This window comes from Hyla sarda, chromosome 3, assembly GCF_029499605.1.
Source record: "Hyla sarda isolate aHylSar1 chromosome 3, aHylSar1.hap1, whole genome shotgun sequence".
Classification (NCBI taxonomy): domain Eukaryota; kingdom Metazoa; phylum Chordata; class Amphibia; order Anura; family Hylidae; genus Hyla; species Hyla sarda.
The window spans coordinates 264,070,148-264,088,196 of record NC_079191.1 but is presented as its reverse complement, the minus strand read 5'-3'; the positions used below and the strand labels follow the sequence as shown (position 1 = coordinate 264,088,196).

The 18,049-nt window shown below is 40.4% G+C and overlaps 1 protein-coding gene across 1 annotated transcript in view; it reads right to left on the bottom strand.

Moving 5' to 3' along the window:
• Positions 1–631: 631 nt before the first annotated feature.
• The window catches only part of ENPP1 (ectonucleotide pyrophosphatase/phosphodiesterase 1), a 149,839-nt gene continuing 132,421 nt past the window's right edge, over positions 632–18,049 (bottom strand). Inside the window, exons 20-24 of the mRNA XM_056566561.1 lie at positions 17,617–17,768; positions 15,304–15,436; positions 8,036–8,116; positions 4,573–5,420; positions 632–883 (exon numbers count right to left, since the gene is read on the bottom strand). Of these exons, the coding sequence (XP_056422536.1) occupies positions 5,284–5,420; positions 8,036–8,116; positions 15,304–15,436; positions 17,617–17,768 (503 nt within the window). The 3' untranslated portion in view covers positions 632–883; positions 4,573–5,283. The remainder of the gene's footprint in view (positions 884–4,572; positions 5,421–8,035; positions 8,117–15,303; positions 15,437–17,616; positions 17,769–18,049) is intronic.

Sequence of the window (18,049 nt, the reverse complement as noted above, 5' to 3'; positions counted from 1 at the left end):
TGGTTTATGGGTTTACATATCCCATCACTCTGTGGCTACCCTGACTATACTGCCATAGTACACCTACATAGCATGTATAGATGTATACTACCATAGTACACCAACATACCATGTATAGATGATTGAGCCCTTTTAAGGGAGCAAACAGTCAAATAGATCGGCAGAAGTGTCTTCTCTAAATCATAAAACATGGTTTCGGAATATAGGTTCTTGAATTCTGTAGTACAAAATATGCCACTCAGGCTTAAAGGGGTACTCTGGGAGAAAACTTTTTTTTTTTTTTTCATATCAACTGGTGCCAGAAAGTTAAACAGATTTGTAAATTACTTGTATTTAAAAATCTGAATCCTTCCAGTACTTATCAGCTGCTATTTGCTCTACAGGCAGTTCTTTTCTTTATGGATTTATTTTCTTTCTGACCACAGTGCCCTCTGCTGACACCTCTGTCCATGTCAGGAACTGTCCAAAGTAGGAACAAATTCCCATAGAAAACCTATCCAGCTCTGGACAGTTCCTGAAATGGGCAGGTGTCAGCAGAGAGCAGTGTGGCCAGGAAGAAAGGAAATTAAAAAAAATAGGGAACTTCCTCTGAAGCATACAGCAGCTGATAAGTACTGGAAGGATTAAGATTTTTAAATAGAAGTGATTTACAAATCTGTTTAACTTTCTGGCACCAGTTGTTTTAAAGAAACATGTTTTCCTGCGGAATACCCCTTTAAAACACTCATAAATTACTTGAAAGAAATGTTTTGAGCTGTAAAATTTCATTAACGGAGAAATTTGTGTTATGAAAGAAACTAAGTCCAGTAAGAAGTTCAATGTCCTTCACACGGGCTACATTAAACCGCAGAAGTTCTTCAATCCATGTTAATTCTTTATGTTCCTGCAAGAAAAAAAAAAGAAAAATTACCATTCAAGGAATTGTTACACGTGTCATAGGTATCTCTGGAACATGACATACAAGGAGAATTTTCCCTATGGCATCCTACAATGAAGGGACAAATTGTCCTCTTTGTGCAATGCAGAAAGGTATCTTTTAACTGCTATCGGCTTTCTCAACTACATTTGGTGGCTGCAAACAGGCCAGAGAGGCTGAAAAGATGAATTAAGGAGATGGGAATACAGGGGAGCAGATTTCCTTAAATCTCCTATTTTAAGGTCTTACAGGATTTAAATAAAATAAATTAGAATTTGAACAATGCAGAATTTTTTTTTTTAAATGACCTCAATTTCTGTTTGATGTGGCCCTGGTAAAAAAAAAAGATTGAGGAGCCCTACTCTAGACTGCAGATAGAAGTCTAGAAGATATAGGTTTCATGGAGTTATGCTTAGGAAGGAACGACGAAGGACTTGGGGACAATGATAAGGAAACAGACAGTTGGTTAGTAGAGAAAATTCCAATCATTTCCATTAGAGACAATGTTTGATACATAAGTCTGATAGAGAACAATACATTACAGTCTGAACAAACTTATCTTGTACACATGTGGACTATGACCATGCTGGATATTTCATACACCTAACACCTTACCTGACCCTCTGTACTAGAAAATACATTCTCAATTTCAGATTTTTCTGACATATTAAGAAAACTACTATACAAAATTTTACTTGAAAAGTAAAAATAATTTACTTAAAAACAAGTAAAATTTAACTCTAGCAACACAGAAGGTGTAGAGGTTTTGTTAGACCACAAAAATAAAAGACTGAGCTCTCAAAAAAGCTGCACTACAAGTAGAACATAAAATGAGTCAACAGCTTGAAATAAATATTAATTGGTTTCCTGAAGACATTTTCCTTATGCTGTGATTCCCTTTTTTACCAGGAGAGGGAGCCAATTGCACATCATCAGAGGAAAGAAGAACCAGCGCTGGAAACCATCCACCCTGCAAGTGTCCAAGTAGAGTCCCAATCCAGAGACACATACAAATGTAGTAAATATGGTCACAACAGAGACAGAGTCCAGGATATCTGACAGCGTTAGTTTTATTATGTCCTCCATGAACAGAGAAACTTTATGGTGGCCAGAATAAAACTACAGCTGAAAGATATTCCGGGCCTCTGTCTCTGCTAAGTTTCTACATCATACAGTAATATTTATCAAGTACTCAAGACACAACAGTGGGTCATGCATCAGGATCTCCTATGCAGGGAAACCCATAATGGCATTGTAGTTCACCTATGCAGCATTAAAGGGGTACTCTGCCCCTAGACATCTTAACCCCCTATCTAGCAGGGTTCCCGCTGCTGTGGACCCCGGCAATATCTCCTGCAGCACCCCTGTTCATGAGCTGCATGGAGCAAAGATCGCTCTGTGGCTGATGATGGGCGATACAGGGGCTGGAGTATAGTGACATCATGGCTCCGCCCCCTCAATGCAAGCCTATAGGAGAGGGCATGATGGCCATCACGCCCCCTCCCATAGGATTGCATTAAGGGGCTGGGGCATGACATGAGGGGCGGGGCGTGACATCACAATACCCCGGCCCCTGTATCGCCCATCATTAGCCATGGAGCGATCTTCGCTCATGAACGGGGTTGCTGCAAGAGAGATTGCGGTGGTCCCCAGCGGCAGTACCCCCGTTATCAGACATCTTATCCCCTATCCTTTAGCTAAACGGTAAGATGTCTAAGGGCACTTACATAAATGGCAATATGAATCTATCCACAAGAAGCAATGTGGCAGACAGACAGTATTATCTACAAATACAAATTGCTTCAGTAAAATGCTTTGACTGGGGAAAACTAAGAGGGCAAGTAACTGGCTGAGTGAAAGGGTGGATACTAAAGGATTTTCAAAGCTAAAATGACTGGACAATCTCAGTGCACCTAGCACCCCCACTAATCAGCTATTTGTGGCCGCCATGTTGCCCACATGTACAACGATCTTTGAAAGCTTGTGAACTTTTCCAAATTTGTTTTGCATAAATTTGAACTAAAAACAACAGACTTTTCCACAAGTCCTAAAAGTAGATAAAGAGAACCAAATCAAACAAGTACATTGAAAATATTAGACACTGTCATCCCATTGATTGAAAACAACTGACTAGTCCTAAAGGTTCACTTACTTTTGCCACTCAAAGATATGTGAAATTGTCATTTATTTATTGAGAAAAACTATCCAAATCAGGTGTGAGTGGATGATCTGTTTTACTAAAAGATCAGTAACATATTAAATTTTCATCTCCACAATACACGTTTGTTCCTACCATAGCACACTTCCACAAAAAGAGATTTCTAGGGACCTCAAGTTTTGTTGATGCTGTGCAGGCTTTAAAGGTTCCAAACCATATCTAAAGAGTTTGGACTCCACCAATACAGAGCCATTAAGACTGTACAGATGGAGATAAATAAAACCCATTATTACCCTCCCCAGGAGTGGCCAATAAATAAAGATCATGTCAAGAGCAAAATAGTTAATAGTCCATGAGGGCACAAAGGAATCCCAAGTAACCTCTAAGAAACTTAAATGGGCACTGTCAGATACAAAAACTTTTGATATGTTTTAAAGCATCAAAACCAATAGGTTTTGCAATTGCTTTCATTAGAAAATTTTCAGTATTTCATACTGAAAAAGCCAGTCAAGCAACTGAGTATACTGAGGGAGGGGGCGGAGACCTGCACAGTGAGGCCTCACCCTTCGGTTTGAGAGGAATTCAGACTAGTGAGCTATATTAAAGGTGTAATAAAAAAATAAATAAAGGTGCTAGACATAAAAATTAGATGTTCATGGTCAGGATTAGGTACTGAGTGATATATAAAAAAAATTAGTTGGATCTGACGGGTACGCTTTAAGATTGAAGCTAAAGTTTTGGAATGGCCAGGTCAAAGTCCTGACCTTAAAGGGGTTGTCCAGGCTGCATGTTCCAGATGCATATGCTCAAGGAGTGGGTAGTTTAAAACATTTAATAAATCAGTGGCTAAGACAGAACACCTCTGTGGCTGATAATTGGCTAAGCGGGCCTATTATGTCTCATGGACCAACCCAGAAGTGCTGCATGACCGGAATTAGAGCTCCATAGTAGCGTAGTGGCGCTTAAGCAAAAAAGGTAAGTGGGTATTTGTCTATTTTGTTCATTTTAAACTACCTTCTCCCTGAACATATGCCTCAAGAACATTCAGCTTGGACAACTCCTTTAATCCAATAGGCATATTATGTCAGAACCTGAAGCAAGCAGTTTACGGGTAAAACCCACCAACAGATAAAGCTGTTTTTTTTTGTTTTTTTTTTAACAGAGGAATAGGCTAATTTCCTCTAAACTGATTTGCAGGACCATCAATAGTTACCGGAACCATTTATATGCAGTTATAGGTGCACAAGGGGAGGGGGTGTCATACCAGATACTCACAGGTAGACTTTACTGGATCATTTTTCTCAATAAATAAATTACCAAGTCAGAGACTTTCAAGTAGCGATGTAAACACATTATACTGAATCGGAAGCTCAGATCCTATTTATATGTCACTATATCACAGCAAATTTACTGCACAGAGCACAAGCTTTTAGATTCTCATAGGAACTGGTATAGAAAAACTCGGACCTACATAATTCTCAATAAAAGCAAAACTTACAGCACAGCTTTCCCTGTAGTCTTCTCTGTGTGGTATAACAAATGACATGCCCTCCAAGGGGCTAGAACACTGGTCAGGACTCTGAAAGGAAGTCTTGCAGCTTGTCAGAATGATAAAGTAGTGAGTCGGAATGTAGACATCTGAATTCTCTTCCCTGCAATAAAACATATTTTGGATCTTATCAGTTAGGATTAAAAAAACTGAATTAATATAACTCAATGATGGTGCAAAGATATGTCGAGATCCAGAAGGAAACAAATGCAGAGGGGCTGAGCTTTAATACCAGACACATCCACTACCAAATGTATGGCACTGTGTCTGGTTTACAGTGACGGGGACACAGTATCCATCAAAGACTTCAGCCTATTAAGCCAACTGATCTGTGAAGATGCTGGGAGCCAGACAACCACCAATCTTATATTGAAGTCCATGAATATTAATGTTCTGGAAAACTTAGAGATATATCATGTACAAAAACTGATCCCCTATCTGCAGAATACGGGGCCCAGACTCTCTCTGGGAATGGAACATGCAGACCATGGCAGGAAGCGGTGGCTTACACGCCTCTCAATATATCTTTATGGGAGAGCCTGCGGATAGGGTATACATTTTTGTTCATGATGATTCTCCTTTAAGACTATTTATGCTTTGTTTCTATTACAATTAAACAAGAAAAAATAAATGTACAGTTTCAGAAGAGTAACCCTTTACTTACTTTTTAATTTGCTCCAAAGAGTCAGATTTCCCATCAAAATCATAATCGAATATGGGGCCACTAATCACATTGATGCCATTTTTCTTTTTTGCGTATTTGGCCAACAAGACATCATGAAAATATTTCCAAATGCCTAAAGTGGTTAAACAAATTTAATCTATCAGTGCATTTCCAAAAGGTAATAAGTTACACTACTATATTATATATCAGATATGGCAGCATGGTGGCTCATTGGTTAGAACTGTTTCCTCCCACACTCCAATAATACTGATAAGTCAACTGACGTCCAATGAAAATGGGGACAGATGTGAGTTATGACAATTTCTGTTCAGTTGTTGAAAGTAAAACAAAAAGACAGCAAAAGCGCAACAATGTGCCGTTACTCTGAAGTAAAAGTAGAAAAAAGCAGGTGATATTATCAGGTGAGCAGATCCTGTTATGCTTAGAGTATAACTCCTAATGATGCATATCGCCGATTCCGTGGGCAGGTAGAGGGGGTGCAGCCAGGAGCTAGCCCATGTGGGAGTAGCCTCAGGACGGTTGTTCATCCAGGAGTAAATTCCCAGAGTGGACAAAAGAAAGATGCTCCAGTCGGCGCTTCACCGTGATGTTGGTGGTAGATGCCAGATCAATGGATGAGATTTGGATCACGAGATGAGTACAATAAAATACAATTTATTAGATACAGCGCTAGAACTACGCGTTTGAAGGGGTCGGACCCCCTCAGACCTGACGAAGAGGGGGTCCAACCCCTTGAAACGCGCAGTCCTAGCGCTGTATCTAATAAATTGGGCATTGCGGCATCCCGAACAGCTTACAGGACAGCAGGAGGATCCCTACCTGCCTCCTCGCTGTCCGATCGCCGAATGACTGCTCAGTGCCTGAGATCCAGGCATGAGCAGTCATGCGGCAGAATCATCGATCACTGGTTTCCTATGAGAAACTAGTGATTAATGTGAAAGAACAGTGTGTGCAGTGTTATAGGTCCCTATGGGAGCTATAACACTGCAAAAAAAAAAGTGAATAAAGATCATTTAACCCCTTCCCTTTTAAAAGTTTGAATCACCCCCTTTCCCCATAAAAAAAAACTGTGTAAATAAAAATAAACATATATGGTATCACCGGGTGCGTAAATGTCCGAATTATAAAAATATATCATTAATTAAAACCGCAGGGTCAATGGCGTACGCGCAAAAAAATTCCAAAGTCCAAAATAGTGCATTTTTGGTCACTTTTTATATCATGAAAAATGAATAAAAAGATCAATAAGTCCTATCAATGCAAAAATGGTACCACTAAAAACTTCACATCACAGCGCAAAAAATGAGCCCTCATACCGCCCCATAAGCGCAAAATAAAAAAGAAATAGGGGTCAGAAGATGACAATTTTAAATGTATTAATTTTCCTGCATGTAGTTATGATTTTTTCCAGAAGTACGACAAAATCAAACCTATATAAGTACGGTATCATTTTAATCGTATGGACCTACAGAATACTGATAAAGTGTTATTTTTACCAAAAAATGTACTAAGTAGAAACAGAAGCCCCCAAAATTTACAAAACAGCGTTTTTTTTTCCAATTTTGTCTCACAATGATTTTTTTTTCCGTTTCGCCGTAGATTTTTGGAAAAAATTACTGATGTCATTACAAAGTAGAATTGGTGCTGCAAAAAATAAGCCATCATATGGATTTTTACGTACAAAATTGAAAGAGTTATGATTTTTAAAAGGCAAGGAGGAAAAAACGAAAATGCAAAAACGGAAAAACCCTCGGTCCTTAAGGGGTTAAACAAGGACCAAGTCTCACAACAAAGGGTTTTGTGTAGTCCCAGACTTAAACCAGATCTAGAAGATGTGTTATGAAATAAATTTTAGCATAAAAAGCACGTTTAGTCATTGATTCATTTTATAGTACAGTATGTGTAGAAGCACAAAGCAAATATCCACGAGACTTTGCCTTAGGGAATCGTAATAATGAGCTTCTTTAGGGCATAATCACTGCCATAACATAACTACTATATTGGGGCACAAATGGGGTCTTACTACTGTATGAGGGCCAACTATATGGGGGCACAGTGGGGACCTAATAATTGTAGGAGGTGAAAGTGGGCACTGTTACTGTGAGGGGTAAAAAAGTTTTTTTTTTTTTTGTATTGACATGAGGAAGATGCTGCAGCAAGAAGCCTAAAATGTTTATCAAGCAGATTCGAAAGGGGATGCGTCATGGCTGGAAGAAGTCTGCCTGGTGGTCCAGGCCAGATGGAGATGTAACAAGAAAAGTAAACTACTATTCCAATCAGAGAAGGCATCACCTGTGATTCCCTTTAGAGAAGATGCCCCCTGTGAGTCTTTGGATGTAACTGCACTGTAATCAGCCTGCACACAGCTGGTATCTACCTTTATATGGTCAGTATACAGGGGAAAGTGGCATATTGGTCTGTTTATAAAGGATTTTGTTAAGTATCAGTAGTAAAGTGTTTGTACTTTGTCATTGTGTGCTGGCTATTTAAGCGGTTATGGTGTGGCAGTATTATCTGGTAACAGTTTATGTCACTGAGGTCGTAATCATGATGTGGCAGGATTTATAATTTTTCCCTTGTATATTGGTATAATTGGTACTGGCGTTATTTGATAACTGTATGACTATGAGAGGTATATAGCATTTTCATGTATGGTAAAAATATTTAATACATATATATTAACTAACATTTATATGACACATACCAGTACTAAGGAGCAAAACTAACCTTGAAATGCAGGATACATTGGTAGCATATTGCTGGTTGTAAGTCCCGAATAATCATCATCTTTAGAGGATCGTTTGAAGCCTAAAATAACAGCAAACATAGTATAAACAATAATATAAAATTTGGCAGACTTCCCGTTTAGAAGTGAATTGAAATTATTGCTTAGGACCCCTATAGGGCTTTTCCAAATGTTGCACTCTGAATGGATAGTCTTAAAGTACATATAAAAAAAGTGTTTTTTTCTGACAAAATATGGTAATGTAGTAAATGCAATGTTAAAAGGGAACTCCAGAAGGAGGTATTTTTTTGGCCTGCTCCAGTCCCCTGCAGGGATATTCTTTCTGAAGCTACAGCTTTAGGAGGAACTGCAAGAGCACTATAGGTAAATGCTTGTTTTTATATTTTATATAATCACACAATGGGCAGAACTAGAACACGCACTGCTGCTGGAGTTTTACTTTAAAGGAGAACTCCAGCCAAATGAAATGCCTTTATATAGCTGCACACGATAAAGTTATATAACTTTGTAAAATGAAGTGTAATCTTTGCTGAGCACATACCCTGTTTCTCTCCAGACAGGAAGTCCAGGAGATCTTAATCACACTGACTTGTGGAGTCATAGTGAGCATATATTACCAGTAGGGGGATATGTTCCTACAGTCCTGTCAGGTTTAGTCCCTGTATGTCCTTAGAGCTCTCCTGCAGTGTTCCCCCATAATGTGAATAGGTTGTATATTAACCCCTTAAGGACACAGCCCATTTTCACCTCTAGGACGCAGCCCTTTTTTGCACATCTGACCACTGTCACTTTAAACATTAATAACTCTGGAATGCTTTTACTTATCAATCTGATTCCGAGATTGTTTTTTCATGACATATTCTACTTTAACATAGTGGTAAATTTTTGTGGTAACTTGCATCCTTTCTTGGTGAAAAATCCCAAAATTTGATGAAAAAATTGAAAATTTTGCATTTTTCTAACTTTGAAGCTCTCTGTTTGTAAAGAAAATGGATATTCCAAATATATTTTTTTTGGGATTCACATATACAATATGTCTACTTTATATTTTCATCATAAAATTGACGTGTTTTTACTTTTGGAAGACACCAGAGGGCTTCAAAGTTCAGCAGCAATTTTAAAAATTTTCACAAAATTTTCAAACTCGCTATTTTTCATGGACCAGTTCAGGTTTGAAGTGGATTTGAAGGGTTTTCATATTAGAAATACCCCATAAATGACCCCATTACAAAAACTGCACCCCCGAAAGTATTCAAAATGACATTCAGTAAGTGTTTTAACCCTTTAGGTGTTTCACAGGAAAAGCAGCAAAGTGAAGGAGAAAATTCAAAATCTTCATTTTTTACACTTGCATGTTCTTTGGAGAGTACGTTTTTCTGAAATGTTTTTTTGGGGGCATGTTGCATTTAGGAAGCCCCTATGGTGCCAAAACAGCAAAAAAAAAAAAAAAAACATGGCATACCATTTTGGAAACTAGACCCCTTGAGGAACATAACAAGGAATTAAGTGAGCCTTAATACCCCACAGGTGTTTCATGACTTTTGCATATGTAAAAAAAAAAAAAATTTCACTAAAATGTGTGTTTCCCCCCAAATTTCACATTTTTGCAAGGGTTAATAGCAGAAAATACCCCCCAAAATTTGTAACCCCATCTCTTCTGAGTATGGAGGTACCCCATAAGTTGACCTGAAGTGCATTACGGGCGAACTACAATGCTCAGAAGAGAAGGAGTCATGTTTGGCTTTTTGAGAGCAAATTTTGCTCGGGGGGCATGTCGCATTTAGGAAGCCCCTATGGTGCCAGGACAGCAAAAAAATGACATGGCATACCATTTTGGAAACTAGACTCCTTGAGGAACGTAACAAGGGATAAAGTGAACCTTAATACCCCACAGGTGTTTCACGACTTTTGCATATGTAAAAAAAAAAATTTTTTTTTTACCAAAAATGCTTGGTTTAGCAAAAATGTTACATTTTTAAAAAAGGTAATAGCAGAAAATACCCCCCAAAATTTGAAGCCCAATTTCTCCCGATTCAGAAAACACCCAATATGGGGATGAAAAGTGCTCTGCTGGCGCACTACAGGTCTCAGAAGAAAAGGAGTCACATTTGGCTTTTTGGAAGCAAATTTTGCTATGGGGGCATGCCGCATTTAGGAAGCACCTATAGTGCCAGGACAGAAAAAAAAGAAACACATGGCATACCATTTTGGAAACTAGACCCCTTGGGGAACGTAACAAGGGGTAAAGTGAACCTTAATACCCCACAGGTAGTTCACGACTTTTGCATATGTAAAAAAAAAAAAATTTTTTTACACTAAAATGCTTGTTTTCCCCCAAATTTTACATTTTTACAAGGGATAATAGCAGAAAATACCCCCCAAAATTTGTAACCCCATCTCTTCTGAGTATGGAAATACCCAACAAGTGGACGTGAAGTGCACTGGGGGCGAACTACAATGCTCAGAAGAGAAGGAGCATCATTGAGCTTTTGGAGAGAGAATTTGGCCATGTGCATTTCCAAAGCCCCCCCGTGGTGCCAGAACAGTGGACCCCCCCACCTAACTCGGTATTTCCCAACCAGTGTGCCTCCAGCTGTTGCAGAACTACAACTCTCAGCATGTACTGATTGCCAAAGGGAATGCTGGGAGATGTAGTCATGCAACAGCTGGAGGCACGCAAGTACAACTCCCAGCATGCTGAGACAGCCATTTGCTGTTCCTGAATGCTGGGAGTTGTAGTTTTGCAAGATTTAGAGGGGTTCAGGCTGGAGATCACTGACAGTGGTCTCTAAACTGTGGCCCTCCAGATGTTGCAAAACTACAAATCTCAGCATGCTAAGACAGAAAACTGCTGTCTGGGCATGCTGGGAGTTGTAGTTTTGTAATATCTGGAAGGCTACAGTTTAGAGACCACTGTCAGTGATCTCCAGCCTGACCCCCTCTAAATCTTGCAAAACTACAACTCCCAGTATGCCAACACAGCAAACAGCTGTAAAGGCATGGTGGGAGTTGTAGTTTTGCAACATCTGGAGGGCGACAGTTTAGAGACCACTCTCTAAACTGTCGCCCTGCAGATGTTGCTAAGCAACAGACTCCTGGACACGCGGCGTCATACTCACCTCCACCGCCGCCGTGATCACAGCCACCGCCGCCGGGTAAGTGACCGCCGCTGCCGCCACTACACGGTTCCCCCCGCTGTGCCCGGACACCGATGGGTGGGCATAGCGGGGGGAACCGAACTTTAACCCCCCCGCCCCCAGTCTGCTATTGGTCGGCCGCTCCGCCGATCAATAGCAGGGATAGGAGGGGTGGCAACCCTGCCACCTCACTCCTATCTCTTCAAGGGGGATCGAGGGTGTCTTGGACACCCCCGATCCCCCTTATTTTATCGCGGCGCCGCCGTTGATGGGCAGGGGGAGAGCGCTCCCCCTGCAAACACCGTAGATGCCGTGATCAGAACTGATCACGGCATCTATGGGGTTAATGCTGCCAGGACCGGCGCGATCGCGGCCCCGGCAGCTGCGGTGGGACTCCGGCTGTGATTGACAGCTGAGTCCCACCCGCGATCTCCTGCGCTGCCCGCGGCAGAGCAGGAGATCGCTTGGACGTATGCATACGTCCATTTGCGCGAACGTGTAATTCGCCTGGACGTATGCATACGTCCAATAGCGGGAAGGGGTTAAAGGGGTATTCCAGGCCAAAACTTTTTTTTAATATATCAACTGGCTCCGGAAAGTTAAACAGATTTGTAAATTACTTCTATAAAAAAAATCTTAATCCTTCCAATAGTTATTAGCTTCTGAAGTTGAGTTGTTGTTTTCTGTCTAACTGCGCTCTGATGACTCACGTCCCGGGAGCTGTGCAGTTCCTATGGGGATATTCTCCCATCATGCACAGCTCCTGGGATGTGACATCATCATTGAGCAGTTAGACAGAAAACTTCAGAAGCTAATAACTATTGGAAGGATTAAGATTTTTTAATAGAAGTAATTTACAAATCTCAAAGGAGGTAGTGCGGCACTGCGTGAGTGTGCTGGATTAGGAATGGCAGGTGGGAGTTGGTGTAGCTGTAATGCCTCTGGTGGTGCTCAGATACTATAATAAGCAAAGTTCATGATATCCGTGAAGAGAAATGAAAATATCGGCACTCACCTAATCTGTTTAACTTTCTGGAGCCAGTTGATATATATAAAAATAAGGTTTTGCCTGGAATACCCCTTTAAGTGCAAAGGACCTTTCAAGTGGGTCACATGATAATGTTTGTCACATGTTTAAGTCATATGTTCGTTACCCAGAGAGCACTAGGTGACCAGCAATTGGCCTATGGGCTCCTTACTCAGCCCCCTTTTATAAGAGGGGGAGGTACTACCATCTCTCTCTTGTGTTTCACTTTCTGCTGAGGTCAAGTCTAGATGTCTCAGGGTCAGTGTCCAGCACATCTGGAGTCCTCAACCTAAATTGCAGCCACAAGTCAGTTAGTCAAGTCGTCTTTATCTGCTGTCGCTATCTTCAGTCAAGTCAAGTCAATTGTAGTCAGTGTGGCCTGCACCTAAAGTCTCTCAAGTCACTAAGTCCCAGCAAGCTTCGAGGTCCGCTGTGTTACTGGTCACCTCTCTGGGATCCTAGCCGAACTGTATAGGCTGTACCATCTGTCTACCTCAGTAAAAGCTACCGTTAACCTTAACCTGGCCTTGGACAATTATTTGCCCCTGCCTAACCTAGGACTAGTAGTACTACCTTCGGGTGGCCCTGGCATCACGAACACAAAGGGGTTAATACCATCTATCCCTGGGCAACACCATCTGCTCCTTGCACCTCACATCACACCCCGTGGCTCACCACATTAATTTTTTTTAAATGATAAGCATACTAACAAAAATGATTAAGAAGCTACAAACAATGCAGCTGAGTTTTCACTGCTTTCCCCAGTTAAAAAAAAGCAACAACATCTTAATTTTATGAGTTTACATTATTTCCTGTTTACAGCATTACAGTTGTGTAATTCAATGAACAAGAAATAGTGTCAGCTTAAAACCCTTTGGTTTTAACATGTAAGAGGACGAGAAACACCTAACCAAAGTAAAAAGGTTTTACTGTTCATTATTATAGAAATGGACATTTAATACACTGCTCAAGATAACACATCCTAGATCTGAATCAACTAATCGTATAAAATACTTTCGTCTTTACATAGTTGAATGTTCTAACAACAAAATCACACAAAAATTATCAATGGAAATCAAATATATCAACCCATGGAGGTCTGGATATGGAGTCACACTCAAAATCAAAGTGGAAAACCACACTACAGGCTGATCCAACTTTGATTTAATGTCTTTAAAACAAGTCAAAATGAGGCTCAGTAGTGCGTATGGCCTCCACCTGCCTGTATGACCTCCATACAACACCTGGGCATGCTCCTGATGAGGTGCGGAGGGTCTCCTGAGGGATGTCCTCCCAGACCTGGACTAAAGCATCCACCAACTCCTGGACAGTCTGTGGTGCAGCATGTCATTGGTGGATGGAGCGAGACATTATGCCCCAGGTCTGGGGAACGGGCGGGCCAGTCCATAGCATCAATGCCTTCCTCTTACAGGAACTGCTGACACTCCAGCCACGTGAGGTCTAGCATTGTCTTACATTAGGAGGAACCCAGGGCCAACCGCACTAGCATTTGGTCTCACAAGGGATCTGAGGATCTCATCTCAGTACCTAATGGCAGTCAGGCTACCTCTGGCAAGCACATGGAGGGCTGTGCGGCCCCCCCAAAAAATGCCACTCCAAACCATTACTGACCTACCACCAAACCGGTCATGCTGGAGCATGTTGCAGGCAACAGAATGTTCTCCATGGCATCTCCAGACTCTGTCACATGTGCTTAGTGTGAAGCTGCTTTCATCTGTGAAGAGCACATGGTGCCATTGGCAAATTCACCAATCTTGGTGTTCTCTGCACGGTGTTGGGCTGTAAGCACAAACCCCCGCCTGTAGATGTCGAGCCCTCATACCACCCTCATGGAGTTTGTTTCTGACCGTTTGAGTGGACACATGCACATTTGTGGCCTGCTGGAGGTCATTTTGCAGGGCTCTGGAAATGCTCCTCCTGCTCCTCCTTGCATAAAGGCAGAGGTAACGGTCCTGCTGCTGGGTTGTTGCCCTCCTAGGCCTCCTCCACGTCCCCTGATGTACTGGCCTGTCTCATAGTAGCACCTCCATGCTCTGGACACTACGCTGACAGACACAGCAAACCTTCTTGCCACAGCTCACATTGATGTGCCATCCTGGATGAGCTGCACTACCTGAGCCACTTGTGTGGGTTGTAGACTCTTTCTCATGCTACCACTAGAGAGTGAAAGCACCACCAGCATTCAAAAGTGACGAAAACATCAGCCAGGAAGCATAGGAACTGAGAAGTGGTCTGTGGTCACCACCTGCAGAAACACTCCTTTATTGGGGGTGTCTTGTAATTGCCTATAATTTCCACCTGTGCTTTCTGAGTGGACAGTGTGATTTCACAGAAGTGTGATTGACTTACTTGGAGTTACATTGTGTTGGTTAAGTGTTTCCTTTATTTTTTTTGAGCAGTGTATATACACTTAGGAAGACTTCTTTAGCCTGCATGCAGGACTCAGGGCAATGGCTGAAGACAAGAGACTTTAAGTTACCATAAATTGGCCTATAGAGGAAGCTTGCCCAAACCAAGTGGTCTGAAGCCCTACAAAGTTGTCTTTGAAACCAAATCTGTATTAAATATAGGAATTTGAGGAGAAATTATTCATCAGCTGTACCTTTATCTACAGAACCAGTGGACCTGCTACTTGCTCGGAACAGAGTCGCTCCCCTACAAATGTAATGTGACTGGAATTCTACATTTGTAAGATGTGTTTTCATGGACTTATGCGCATTAGACTGGCTAGCTGATAGTCCTTGGCATTCTGCACACTTTATGAAAAGTCCTTTAGTGGAAAATGAAAATGAAAGCTATTTACGTTAAAAGTTTATATCACCAATATAAATCAAATACGTGTCTGTGACCCCAGGACAACACTTCTTATTCTGTCTTCTGATTTAGCCTTGTCATAGGGAAACAACACTGACATTCACATCCCAGCTGGCTTGAATAGTAGTAGCAGTCTTATGTGTATGTGCCAGAGCACAGACAAGAGTTGTCACTAGTACATGGGTGTACAGAACCTGCAGGCACTGGGTTTGAAACCTTTAATCATTTACATGTATAACACTATATTTACCTGGAGGGAAGAGAAATCCAAATGTCAGAGATTGGTGGTCATAGTAGTATTGACAGCTTTGACTTTGTCCTTGTGGGATCCGAACATCCACAAATAAACATGAATCATTTTTCACAGAAGCCGGCACAAGATCCTAACAAACATTATACAACCAAAATGTCATATTGGCAAAAACACATCAGTTAATGTGTTGATATAATTGTAAGGACTCATTTCCCACTTTATAAAGCATCCTGATATTTTGCAGCCTTGAAGTTCTGAAACTAACATTTATGTTGTGCCAGAAAAGACATTAGCAAAAGGAGATTTATAGAATCTAGCATGCCAAAAACATTCTAAGATAACATTACTTTATGTTTTTTTTTTTTAAATCAACTGGTGCCAGAAAGTTAAACAGATTTGTAAATTACTTTATTTAAAAATCTTAATCCTTCCAGTACTTTTTAAGGGCTGTATCCTACAAAGGAAATAATTTTCTTTTTGTATTTCTCTTCTGTCACGACCACAGTGCTCTCTGCTGACTTCTGCTGTCCATTTTAGGAACTCTCCAGAGCAGGAGAAAATCCCCATAGCAAACATATGCTGCTCTGGACAGTTCCTAAAATGGACAGCAGAGGTCAGCAGGGAGCCCTGTGGTCATGACCGAAGAGAAATCCTCTGTAGTATACAGCCCCTAAAATGTACTGGAAGGATTAAGATTTTTTAATAGAAGTAATTTACAAATCTGTTTAACTTTCTGGCACCAGTTGATAAAAAAAAAAAGTTTTCCCCGGGAGTACCCCTTTAAAGGGGTATACTTATTATAAATCAGGCCTTATAATAAGGTACTGTCATAAAAAAAAACACTTGACATGTACTAGGGAGTGGGACCTGTCGAAACGTCTGTGTAAGAGATGGTCTTAGACTTACATAACCGGACACAGAGCTGGGAGAGTACACGTTAAGCATGCACTTGTCCCAGCTCTTTTTGCTGGTTGGTCACGGCTAGTCCCCAACCAATATAATGTTATGATATGCCTCTATGACATATCCATAGAGGCATATCACATATTTTTTTCTCTATAACAGTGTCCATTTAAACATTATAGTAAAAAAATAATAATAATAATAATTAAATAGATCAAATCTGCTTTTGGATGTAATTAGCCAGTTTGCAATGTTCATAAGTATAAGCCCTGTCAAGTATCCTTATCCTACCAGTGGAGACTGCTATGCAGGGATAAAAAAAAAGATGGGCAGTGAAGCCCGTAAGCAATGGCTGCACACCTGGAGCAAGTAAAAAAAAACTTGTATAGGGGGTTATTAAAGTTGAGGAAACAGCTGCTGGCCCAAAGGTCCCAAGAATGATGTGGAAATGAAAAAGCAAAAGTGACAGTGTTAAATAGGCACTGCTGGTTTCCATGCGAATAAAAGACAGTCCAGAGTACTGAGTAAGGTAATTCAAGTGATTTTATTTATAAAATAAAATTAACACATGGAGAATACAGCATAAAGGATGACGCGTTTAGGGGGCAAACAACAACCTTTCTTTAGATCAGTGGTCAGACAGGGGGACTAGATATAGAAAAAAAAGGGGGGGCAGCAGATACAGTACAGGGGGGCCCTGAACAAAAAAAAAGATTGATGCAGGAAACTACAAAATACAATAAAAACAGGCCGAAAACTTATATATAACAATAAATAGAAGTATCTCTTGTTGTCTGCCTATCCTAATACTTCTATTTATAAATAATAAATAAATAAAAATATAAGGATAGGTAGGCAACAATATATATATAATATATAATATATATATATAATAAATAGAAGTATATTGTTTACCTATCCTAATACAAGGGGCCACCTGCAAATAAGGTTTGTACGTAGCAGTCACAGCTGATCCGGAGAATATGCTCAAGGATTTATTCGTGTACCGTGTTTACTTGTCCCTCATGAAGATCTACACTGGTTAACATACCTGGAATACTTAATCTATCAAAAGCAATATCCACTATCATTTGTCTATTACTTAGATGCAGTTTTCTGGTTTCAAGGGATATTCCTGTGAAATTATGTAATGAATCATAATGTCACGGCATATTCTAGTGATTTGCCATAAGGGTCCAAATTCTAGGGACCTCAGCAATGATGGAAATTGAATGAACTAGGGTCTTCCATGCAAACAAAAATCAGTGTTGCTGTAAGTAAGGTGGTAAGTAAATAGTAGTAAGTAAATTAAATTATGACAATCTAACTTATGTAGACCAACAAGGTAGACCAACAAACACAAAAAGTCTTATGTGGTACACCAGTAGGTATATAAATAGTACTTACGTTTTTTCCTAGTGTATATGAACTCCACAATGGCATCTTTATATTGTAGCTGAAACCACTCACATATTTAATATGGTACAAGATGCAATAGCTGCTATTTTGCAAAACTAATGGTCTTCCATATGGCAGATTAAGCTTTTTAGTGTCAGATTCTGTAAATTGCGCAGATAATGGGAGAATGCATTAACAAACTGAACAAGAATACAGACAACGTTGTTACAATCATACAATCCATGAATGCATTCATTTTGAGGGTAAAATCACACAAAGTGGTCACTAAGCGGCTGAAAGGCAGTTATGTGGCAGCCAAAAACTGCTCCAGAATGTAGGTTTACTACAAATCACCCATTTTCCTTACTGATTATTTGTGTTGTGTTTTGTAGCTAAACAGTTTTACTTGCAACACAGCATGACCTTTAAAATTTAGTCAAAA